The sequence below is a fragment of the Amblyraja radiata genome, chromosome 1 (genome assembly GCF_010909765.2).
Source record: "Amblyraja radiata isolate CabotCenter1 chromosome 1, sAmbRad1.1.pri, whole genome shotgun sequence".
NCBI classification, from domain to species: Eukaryota; Metazoa; Chordata; class Chondrichthyes; order Rajiformes; family Rajidae; genus Amblyraja; species Amblyraja radiata.
This window is the reverse complement of record NC_045956.1, coordinates 158,918,463-158,930,884: the sequence shown is the minus strand read 5'-3', so window position 1 is coordinate 158,930,884 and position 12,422 is coordinate 158,918,463. Positions and strand designations below refer to the sequence as shown.

The 12,422-nt window shown below is 43.2% G+C and overlaps 1 protein-coding gene across 1 annotated transcript in view; it reads right to left on the bottom strand.

The window, feature by feature from the left end:
- The window catches only part of myo5b (myosin VB), a 229,768-nt gene that overhangs the window by 48,858 nt on the left and 168,488 nt on the right, over positions 1 to 12,422 (bottom strand). Inside the window, exons 20-21 of the mRNA XM_033033539.1 lie at positions 12,189 to 12,400; positions 5,393 to 5,549 (exon numbers count right to left, since the gene is read on the bottom strand). Of these exons, the coding sequence (XP_032889430.1) occupies positions 5,393 to 5,549; positions 12,189 to 12,400 (369 nt within the window). The remainder of the gene's footprint in view (positions 1 to 5,392; positions 5,550 to 12,188; positions 12,401 to 12,422) is intronic.

The window sequence follows — 12,422 nt, the reverse complement described above, 5'->3', positions numbered from 1 at the left end:
AAGAAACAACTGCAGATAATGGATAAAATCGAAGGTAGACACAAAATGTTGGAGTAACTCAGCGGGTGAGGCAGCATCCATGGAAAGAAGGAATGGGTTCTGACAGCTCGGTCTATACACCCACCACGCTTTCTGTGAAAAAAGTTAACCCGCAGATTCCTAGTTAATATTTCCCCTCTCCCTAATGGGAGAGTCTAGGACAGGGGTTCCTAACCTTTGTCGTCCCGTTTACCCCTGACAACTTTAATAGAACATAACAATGTTATTTCACTTATTTATGATCAACTAATGATGGAAAAGATACCAGTATACCAGAACCAAACACAGTCAGTCAATGAGAAAAAATATGTACAAATCCAGAATCAACAAATTTACTCCCTCGGGGAAATTTACCCCAGGTTGGGAACCCTTGGTCAAAGACATAGCCTCAGAATTGAAGGACGTTCCTTTAGGAAGGAGATGAGGTGGAATTTCTTTAGTCAGAGGGTGGTGAATCTGTGGAATTCTTTGCCACAGAAGACTGTGGAGAGAAATTCAGTGGATATATTTACGGCAGAGATAGATTCTTGATTAGTACGAGTGTTAGAGGTTATGGAGAGAAGGCAGGGGAATGGGGTTATGAGGGAGAGATATATCAGTCATGATTGAATGGCGGAGTAGGCTTGATGGGCCAAATGGCCTAATTCTGCTCCTATCACTTATGATCTGATGATGGCCAATGTGCCAAAAGCATTTTTGAGCACCTGTAGTGCCACTTTCAACAAACAATGTAACTGCACTCCTATATCCCTCTGCTCTACAACACTACCGAGAGCCCTACCACTTAATAGGTTCTGCCTATGTTAGTCTTCCCAAAATGCAACACCTCACATTTCTCCGCAATAAATTCCATCAACCAGTCCTCAGTCTACCTGGCCAACTGATCAAGATCCAGCTGCAATTCTTGACATCCATCTTCACTATCTATAACACCAGCCACTTTCGTGTCATTTGCAAACTTGCTAATCATGCCACGTGCATTCTCATCCTAATCATTGAAATAGATGACAAATAGCAATGGGCCCAACACTGAAATGAGGCACATCACTAGTCACAGGCCGCCAGTCCAAATAGCTACTTTCCACCATCACCCTCTGTTTCCTTCCATGAAGCCAATTTTCTATCCATTCAGCGATCTCTCTTTGGATCCCATGGGATCTAACGCTCCAGAGCAGCCTACCATGCATTATATATTTGTAATGTAATAGAGCTGCTGAATCACACATCACATTAAATGTTTTGACTTTTTCTTTCCAATTAAAATTTCAACACCCAACAAACACTGAACATTGGGATAGAGTAGCACATTTACGCGGCAATATAAAATATAATTTCATGCACTCCCACTATGGAACAACAAATTATTGAATAAATCTTATTACTATAACTTCAGTGAAAGATAAGCCAGGCTTTCTGAAGGCAACTTATGAGAGTCATTGAAAAAGTGTTTTAATCTAAATTTTAATTGTAATGAGCCCAAGCAGGGGCTATAAAAGCAAAATAGGTTTTCAATAAAAAATGTGAAATATAAACTACAAAATTAACATAGTCGATATGAAGAGACAATGTAACAATATAGTTGGGTGTCAAACCCTACTTTGCCCATTAATCTGAAGCCTTAACTATGACATGTATAATTTAAATCCACGTTAAATAACTTTCAAATAGCGCTTTTTGCTGGCACCATCTAAACCTAGTGTTCTGGCTTGTAATTTATCCACTATTTGGCTGAAGGCAAAGATGTGCAACTTAGAGGCCCTCAAAATTTAAATTGGACTGAACAACAAGGGAATAAATCGCAGAGTCGTCAGTCTGCTGAGTTGTTACCAGTGTTTGGTAATGTTCCACATTACAGTGATATAGAGTGCTCATAGTCGTACTAAATTTGCAAAATGCAATTGGGACAGAAATGACAACTCACAGAACCTTGCGTAAGAAGGAACTGCAGAGGTAGACACAAAATGCTGGAGTAGCTGCAGATGATGGTTTATACCAAAGATAGATACATAATGCTGGAGTAACTCCGCACGTCAAGCAGAATCTCTGGAGAAATGGAACAGGTGACGTTTCGGGTCATGACCCCTCATCAGACACAGTCTAATGTTTCTGATAAAGGTTCTTAACCCGAAACATCACCTATTCCTTTTCTCCAGAGATGCTGCCTGTCCCACTGAATTACTCCAGCATTTTGTGTCTGCTCGCAGAACCTTGTTGCCTCAGGATGCCCAGAAAACTGTGAGCAACATATTGCATTATGTTTTATAGACAGTCACCCAACAGCTACTGGGGGGCACCCGTTTCAGAAGCCTGCAAGAAAATAGCTCTACCTCCTTCTGCTCAAACTTTATAGGCACCAAAGCTACCTAGCAAGGAGCTGCTGCTGAAATGCAAATGTTACCTTTTAATTTAAAAGGAACCAGAAAGAGCACGTACTCCTCCCTACTCCACATCACACTTGTCTGTTGCTGTTGACCACGATTGTGCACCACCTGAACCTGCTTCCCAGCTCTTGCTATGTTTTACCATTTTTTTTCATTTTCAGAAACAAATAATTAGGTGTAACTCATTGAAATTAAATCCTCTGGTTGGGGACACAGATGCTTCTCATGAATCTATGCGCCTCTGCTTTGAAAATATTCAATTTCCCTATTTTCATGAGATTTTGAAGATAGTTCCAAAGACTCATGACTTTTCTGAAAAGGAAAATGCCTCAGCTCTGTTTCTAATGGATGAGCCCTTGTTATTAAATAACGATCCCTGTATCTAGATGGCATCACAGGCTCCCCACATCTGTCTCAGGTTCCTGTTGAACCTAGAAGTGTCAACATCTTGTACAACTGCAACATACCAAGGAATAAAGTCGCAGCCTGCCCAATCTCTCCCTACAGCTCAACACTTCATGCCCTGACAAAACATCATAGATCACTTCTAGCTTAATGGTATTTTTTCTATGGAGTGATACAGCACAGAAATATATCTTTCTGCCCAACGTCCATGCCGACCAAAGTACACAAGGCCAATTTGTCCGTGTTTCGCTCCTAGCCCTCTACACCTTTCCTATCTGTGCACCTGCCCACATTTATTTTAAGTGTTGTTATAGCACCTGTCCCAACTACTTCCCTCAGACTTTAGAGATACAGACAGAAACAGGCCCTTCTGCCCACCGACCACCCCGTTCAACTAATGTTATCCTACACACTAGGAACAATTTTACAATTTTACCAAAGCCAATTAACCTACAAACTTGTAAGTCTTTGGAGTGTGGGAGGAAACTGGAGCACCTGGAGAAAACCCACACGGTTACACGGACAATGTACAAACTCCATACAGACAGAAGCTATAGTAAGGATCAAAGCTGGGTCTCTGGCACTGTAAGGCACCAACTCTACCGCTGTGCCACTAAGCTTGTTCCTTATACCCACCACCCTCTGTGTGGGAAAAAAATGAGACTAAAACAAAGAGTTATAGCAAGGAGGCTAAAACTGACATGACAATTTAAGTGTGGCCTCACTAACATCTTGTACAACTGCAACATAACATCCCAACTTCTAAACTCATTCCCCTTAATGATGAAGGCCGGAGTTTCAAATACCCACTTCACCATCCTCTCTATTCATGACACCACTTTCCGGGAACTATGTACTTGTACTCCTTGCTCCCTCTGTTTGACAGCACTGCAAGGGATCCTACCATTCCTGGTCTTCTTACTTTTATTAAAAAAATCTTTGTATGTTCTAGTCTCTTCCTATAGAATACGTTTTATTGTCATTGCACAGCAACTGTACAACAAAATTTCAGTGCATCTCCTTCAGTGGTACACAATAGAAGGCACAGGATAATAAGAATTAAAAGAACAAAAACACAATCAACCATTAACTCTCATATTACCGGCACGATCAATAAATGAAATAAATAAATAGATAGTAGAAATATTGCACATTATATTGCACACTCCAGCAGACAAATTTTATATTGCACCACGAATTGTGTTGTGTTGCCCGTAGTGTTATCTATTTGAGTTTAGTTCTTTAATGGCACATGGGTGGAAATTGTTAATTAGTCTACAAGTGCGGGCCTTCAGAGACCAGTATCGCCTCCCAGAGGGCAGCAGAGTGAAAAGGTGGTTGGCAGGGTGGGATGTGTCCTGTTTGATGTTTGTGGCCCGCCATAAACATCAGGCCCTGTAAATGTCTTCCGGGGGGGGGGTAGTTGAGCGTTTGTGATGCTCTGTGCTGTTTTAATAACTCTGTGTAGTGCCTTCCTCTCAGCCACAGTGCAGCTAGCAAACCGCACCAGGATGCCTTAGGAGAGGAGGTACACAAAAATGCTGGAGAAACTCAGCGGGTGCGGCAGCATCTATGGAGCGAAGGAAATAGGTGACGTTTCGGGCCGAAACCCTTCTTCAGACTGATGGGGGGTGGGGGGGAGAAGGAAGGAAAAAGGGAGGAGGAGGAGCCCGAGGGCGGGGGGATGGGAGGAGATAGCTCGAGGGTAAGGAGAGGATACTTTCCACGGCGCACTGGTAGAAGGACAGCAGCAGCTGCTGTGAGACGTTTGCTCTCCGCAGAGTCCTCAGGAAATATAGCCGCTGCTGTGACTTCTTTATGAGAGTGATGGTGTTCACTGTCCATGTGAGGTCCTGGGAGATGTATGTGCCCAGGAACTATCTGGGTTTTATGTCAGATTTTCTTTGATAGCAATCCCATGAAGGACCTGTCATGTTTGTTTTTGTTGTTTGAAATAATTTTAAATTTGTCTGTATCTTAATCATCCTCAGAGCAAGGTGACCCAGAAAAGCAGCAGCTTGAAGACAGAGGTTTCTGAAGGCAGCTTTGTTTTTACTTTTCCAGACTCACAGAGAGTTACAGGCCCTTCTGCCCACCAAGTCTCTGCCAAGCATAAACCACCCATTTACACAAATCCATTTCATTTTGTTCTTCTTACATTCTTATCAATGAAAGCCCAGCTTTGATCACTCACCAATGTGTCAAGGGGCAATTTAAAATGGGTCAAATATTTTGGCTTATATCACTGTAATGTACACTACTTCTAATTGATAGATAGATAGATAGATAGATAGATAGATAGATAGATAGATAGATAGATAGATAGATAGATAGATAGATAGATAGATAGATAGATAGATAGATAGATAGATAAATAAATAAATAGATAAATAATGAAGGGTCAAACAAGAAACCAACCCACACGTCTTTGTAACGTGGGAGAAAACTGGAGCACCCAAAGGAAACCCACATGATTATAGGGAGGACAGGCAAAGACAGCACCTGAAGTCAGGATTAGAACATAGTTTTATCATCAATACCTATGCCTGAGAAAGTTGGATACTTACTTCATGGTACACCTTGCGGACAAACATTCCCCGGGCACAAGCCTGAATCGTGATGGCTGCGCTGCGAAATTTCAGGTACTGATGACGAGCAGCCAACATCCTGCATTGCTTCTGCAAAATTATCGCAGCTCTCGTTTTCCGCAGGAAGTCTGCCAACCTTGGGGTGAACAAAGAATGAATGATGAACAAAGCGTTACTTTGCATTGACCTGAACTCACCTGCTGCCAAAACACTCATCTGTCCTATTGACACCTCTCAGCCACTCGAAAACACATCAGGAGAGCTTTGTACTGTGGTGGTGCTCGATTAGATTCTATCTTGTAGCTCCGGTAAGACGGATTGATTCCCGACTTGGGTGCTGACATAGAAAATAGGTGCAGGAGTAGGCCATTCGGCCCTTCGAGCCTGCACCGCCATTCAATGTGATCATGGCTGATCATCCAAATCAATATCCCATCCCTGCCTTCTCTCCATACCTCCTGATCCCTTTAGCCACAAGGGCCACATCTAACTCCCTCTTAAATATAGCCAATGAACTGGCCTCAACTACCTTCTGTGGCAGAGAATTCCACAGATTCACCACTCTCTGTGTAAAAAATGATTTTCTCATCTCGGTCCTAAAAGACTTCCCTCTTATCCTTAAACTGTGACCCCTAGTTCTGGACTTCCCCAACATCGGGAATAATCTTCCTGCATCTAGCCTGTCCAACCTCTTAAGAATTTTGTAAGTGTGGAGTGTCAAGTGTGGAGTAGACTGTGTGGAGTTTGCACATTTTCCATGTGACCAAGTGCTGGCACTTTCTGGAAATTATGAACTCTTAAACCTAGGTGTCTCATTGTTCAACAACACTCCCCTGGGCCCTGCCATTCACTGTGTATGTACTACCCTAGTTTAACTTCCCTTATGTATCAATTTGCACACGTCCAAGTTAAATTCCACCTGTCATTTCTTAACCCACCTTCCCAATTGACTGATGTCCTGTTTTTAAATTTAGACAACCTCTTCACTATCCACTACACCACCAATTTTGATGCAAGATGCAAACTTACTAACTATGCAAACTTGCAACTAAGCAAGATGCAAACTTACTTACACCTTCATTTTCATCCAAATAATTCACATGTGACAAGCAACAGGGAACCCACCACTGATTGGAAATGACAGGCCTCCAATCTAAAAAATCCAATCTATCCTCCACTACCACCCTCTGCCTCCCCATCACTAAGCCAATTGGCTAACACCCTAAATCTCACGTGTTCTAAAAGTCTCTCCTACATTCCCTTTAGTCCTCAAGTGGCTAACTGCCTAAACCCGACATTTTCCTAATGTGAGGGGGGGGGGATGGGAGGAGGGTGTCCCCCTCCCATTGGTACGGAACGTTTGCATTTTTCAGCTTGAAATTGTGCAATATGGTGCATACTGTAGCGAGTCTTTAACTTACACTTGAATGCAATATATATGCTTTAAATTGGATTGGAGCGTTTTTTAAAGGGGGGAGGCTGTGCGATCACTGATCACTGGCCTTGGGGGTACCCGGTGAAGGAGTGGAGCAACCGAGTGGGGAGAGGGTGTGGAAGAAGGGTGTCCCCCCCTCCCAGGATAGGAACTTTTTGAAATTTGATGTATTAAAATCATGTTTTAGTGCACTGTAGAAGTATGATTTCAATGTTTTTTGTATGAAGTATTTTTAAGAGGTAACTTTTTAAGGGGTAACTTTATCCACACAAAGGGTGATGGGTGTATGGAACAAGTTGCCAGAGGAGGTAGTTGAGGCAGGAACCATCCCAACATTTAAGAAAAAGTTAGACTGATACATGGATAGGACAGGTTTGGAGGTATGGACCAAAAGCAGGTAGCGTAGCTGGGACATGTTGGCGGGTGTGGGCAAGTTGCGCTGAAGGGCCTGTTTTCACACTGTATCACTCTATGACTACATTATACCTCCTCCATGCATGAATGCTTCAAAATCAAGTGATCGAGTTTTATTGCCATATACTCAAACATAGAAAATAGGTGCAGGAATAGGCCATCGGCCCTTCGAGCCAGCACTGCCATTCAATATGATCATAGCTATTCATCTAAAATCTGTACCTCTTTCCTGTTTTCTCCCCATATCCCTTGATGTCGTTAGCCCCAAGAATTAAATGTAACTCTCTCTTGAAAACATCCAGTGAATTGGCCTGCACTGCCTTCTGTGGCAGAGAATTCCACAGATTCACAACTCTCTGCGTGAAGAAAGTTTGTTCTCATCTCAGTCGTAACTGGCCCCCCCTTTATACTTAAACTGTGACCCATGGTTCTGAACGCCCCCAACATTGGGAACATTTTTCCTGTAGTTACAGTAAGTGAAAATCTAGCAGGCAAGCAGTATGCTTTCACCAACCACCCCCATTGGAAGTCCACTACCTTCCACCGTTTCTACCCAGTGCTTGGTACTTACTTCCAGCAGCCACTGGTTGTCCTCCAGGATGCACCGAGCCGCAGCCTGATCCATGCCGGTCACCTGGGCGAATTCGGCACAGAGACTCTCTCTCTCTCCCCCTTCCCTTCTGCTCTCTCTCCTCTCAACCCCCCCTCTCTCTCCCCTCCCCCTCTCTTTCCCCTCTCTCTCTCCTCTCTCCCTCTCTCTCCCACCTCACTCTCCCCCCTCTCTCTCCCCCCCTCTCTCTCGTCCCCTCTCTCCTCTCTCTCCCCCCACTCTCCCCTCTCTCCCTCTCTCTCCCTCTCTCTCTCTTTCTCCCTCCCCCTCTCTCTCCCTCTCCCTCTCCAAACACTCTCCCCTCTCTCTCTGTCTCTCCTCTCACCTCTCTCTTCCCCTCTCTCTCATCTCTCTCTCCTCCTCTCTCCCCCACTTCTTCCTATCATCTATTTTCTCCGTTTCTCTCTTTCCCCCTCTCTCCCTCTTCCCCCTCTCTCTTTTACCATCCCTCTCTCTTCCCCCTCTCTCTCCCATTCTCTCCTACCCTCACCTCCCTCTCCACCCCCTCTCTCTCTTCCCTCTCACCCCTCTCTCTCTTCCCCCCCTCTCCCACCTCACTCTCCCCCCTCTCTCTCCCTACCTCTCTCTCCCCTACCCCCCTCTCCCTCTTTCTCTCCATTCACTCCCCCTCTGTCTCTCTGCTCTCTCTCTCCCCACTGTCTCCCTGTCTCCTTTCCCTCTCTCTCTCCACCTCCCTTTGAGAGTCTGTCCCTTCGGCACAGAGACTCTCGCGGTAGCGGCAGCGGCGCAACGCCCCCGTTGCTCCGGGACTTACACTGTCCGGAGTGCTCCATGGCCAGAGCTGTAGCGAGCGACACGCCAGCCCCACAAACATTCGACTGCCTGGCAAACGCTCGCCAGTCCCGGCTCCCCGCATCTGTTCCCGCCGCTGGTTCTGCTCCCATCCCTCCCTCAGCCCCGGCTCTCCAACACCCGCGGACCATGCAGTTTATCCGAGTTTTGAAATTATCGTTGATCACAGAATTTCTCACCACAGAGCGTGAGAAATTTCTGATCAGCGTGAGGGCGTGAGAGTTTGCTTGAGGGCGTGATTCTCACGCTCAAAGCGTGAGAGTTGGCAGCCCTGCTTGTGTGGCATCCCTTTACCTGCGAACAACCTCTCTCAATCAACCACTGCAAGTTCCTGTTGAATGCCATCAAAATTAGCCTCATCCCAATTTCGGACTCGACCTCATGGAACCGTCCTATCTTTATATAATTATAACTTTATAACAAAGAATGTTAAGAGCCAGAAAAAGTTTATTGTTTAAAAAAAGGCTAAATATGATTCCAATCATCCCATAATATAATTTTTGAAGAACAAGCTCAGAATCTGAAATTGATTGGGCTCTCAAACCGGGACAGATTTGAGAGTTGAGGATAGAGTGTGGGATTTGGGAGCAAGACAGTGCATCAAAGGATTGAGGGTTTTTTTGAGGAGACAATGATGATAATTGATGATAATTGATGAGGGCAGGGCAGGGGAAGTTATCCACCTGTACTTAAGCAAAGTTTTTACAAGATGCCTGATTGTAGGCTGATTCAGAAAATTAAAACACATGGGATCCACAAAGAGTTGGTAACTCATAAAAGTTATGCATTTATATTATTTTCTGCGGGGTTGGTGAATCGACAACTAGAGGGCTTAAATTTAAGGTTAGAGGGGAAAGATTTAATAGGAATCTGAGGGATAATGTTTACAGAGAATGGTGGGTACATGGAACGAGCTGCCACAGGAAATAATTGAGGCAGGTACAATAAAAACACATAAAAGGCAGTTGGACAGCTACAAGGATAGGAAAGGTTAAGAAGGATCTGGCCCAAATGTGGGCAAAGAGCGAGCATAACTGGGCACCTTGATCAGCATGGATGAGTTGGGCTGAAGTGCATGTTTCTGTGACACTGTTCAAAATTCTGTTTAACGAATGCAGCAATATTGAATAAAATATGAATATTGAATAATTAATATAGTAATGAATATAATGAATATGAATATGGAGGCCAGCTCTCCATATTCATAGTAGACTATTGCAGAATGGAGAGTTCACACAGCAGACTGGTGACAGGATGATCTAGCCCAATGTCTGTTATGGATATAGAGAGCTGGCCTCTCCGTCAAAGCATGTCGAGACCCGGCCATGAATGATGTGCAAGCCCCAGACATTGGTTCCCAAGGTTCTTGGACCTAATGGCCTTCTGACAACTCTCAGCTGCCAAATCACTGATAAACAAAAACATTTTTTTCAAACTGTCCAAATAGACTTAGATAGTTTAAAAGAAATATGTGTGTATATATGTGTATATATATATGTATATATACACATATATATACACACATATATATACATATACACACACACATATATACCCACACACACACGTATATACATATATACATAAATATATATACATATACACATATATACATAAATATATATACATATACACATATACATATATATACATATACACGTATACATACATATATATACATACATATATACACACATACATACGTACATATATATACATACAAATATATATATACATATATATACATATACACATATATATACACATACATATACACATATATATACATACATATATACATGTACACATATAGATCATCACATATATATATATATGAGTGTGTGTATATATATATATATATATACACACACATATATGCATATATATACATGCATATATATATATATGCATGTATATATATATGTGTATATACACACACACACACACACACACACACACACATATATATATGTGTGTGTATATATACATATACACACACACACACACACATAAAACTTTTTTTTCTCATTTATTATTTTGTTTACAGAGTATTATGTTTACGTATTCGGTTGTGCTGCAGCAAGTAAGAATTTCATCGTTCTATCTGGAACATATGGCAATAAAACACTCTTGACGAATTAAAAACATTAAGGCAAACTAACATTACAAAAAAAAAATTCTGCTTTTATCAATAGACAATAGACAATAGGTGTAGGAGTAGACCATTCAGCCCTTCCAGCCAGCACTGCCATTCAATGTGATCATGGCTGATCATCCCCAATCAGTATTCCATTCTTGCCTTCCCCCCATATCCCCTGACTCAGCTATCTTTACGAGCCCTATCTAGCTCTCTCTTGAAAGTATCCAGAGAACCGGCCTCTACTGCCCTCTGAGGCAGATAATTCCACAGACTCACAACGCTGTGAGAAAAAGTGTTTCCTCATCTCCATTCTAAATAGCTTACCCCTTATTCTTAAAATGTGGCCCCTGGTTCTGGATTCTCCCAACATCGGGAACATCTTTCCTGCATCTAGCGTGTCCAAACCCTTAGCAATCTTATATGTTTCAATAAGATGACCTCTCATCCTTCAAAACTCCAGAGTGTACAAGCCCAGCCGCTCCATTCTCTCAGCACATGACAGTCCCGCCATCCCGGGAATTAACATTGTAAACCTATGCTGCACTCTCTCAATAGCAAGAATGTCCTTCCTCAAATTAGGGGACCAAAACTGCACACAATACTCCAGGTGTGGTCTCAATAGGGCCCTGTACAACTGCAGAAGGACCTCGTTGCTCCTATACCCGACTCCTCTTGTTATAAAGGCCAACATGCCATTCGCTTTCTTCACTGCCTGCTGTACCTGCATGCTTACTTTCATAGACTGATGAACAAGGACCCCCAGATCCCGTTGTACTTCCCCCTTTCCCAACTTGACGCCATTTAGATAGTAATCTGCCTTCCTGCTTTTGCTACCAAAGTGGATAACCTCACATTTATCCACATTAAACTTCATCTGCCATGCATCTGCCCACTCCCCCAACCTGTCCAAGTCACCCTGCATTCTCATAGCATCCTCCTCACAGTTCACACTGCCACCCAGCTTTGTGTCATCTGCAAATTGGCTAATGCTACTTTGAATCCCTTCATCCAAATCATTTTATTCGGGGTCGTCAGTCCTATTTACAGTCCGACTCCTGCCTCGAGCTCATCACTGACATGTTGATTTGCCGTGCAGGTCTGGAAGAGGGGAATGTGCTGAATGGGAGTGGAGGAATATTTATGGTTCCATATGAAATGATGGGATTGTTCTTCGAGCGATCAGAATGGACCTATTGAGTCAAATGGCCTCCTTCTGTGTCATTTTTTTTGATATGATAATTATTCTGATAATCAACTCCTATGCTCACTTTCTGAAGCTGCTGTCCGGGCCTTGTTTGGTTGCTATTGTTATTGGCGTCATTCACACCTAATGACACAGTAAGATCTTGCAAATAGCTCTTACCTGCGTGCCTGATAACCTCGAACGTATCTCTGAAGAGTAATGGTGGCCTTCTTCAGCCTTCTGTACTTGACTCTCTGCAACCAGCCCCGGACTGTCTTCTGTATCATCATGCATGCGGCTCGGAACTTATCTGCTCTGAGTTTTTCCAGGTACGCTACCTGACCAGCACGGAAAAAAATCTTGGTTTTGCCAAACTGGAATTTATCAGGATCCTGATGAAACGGAACAATGTGA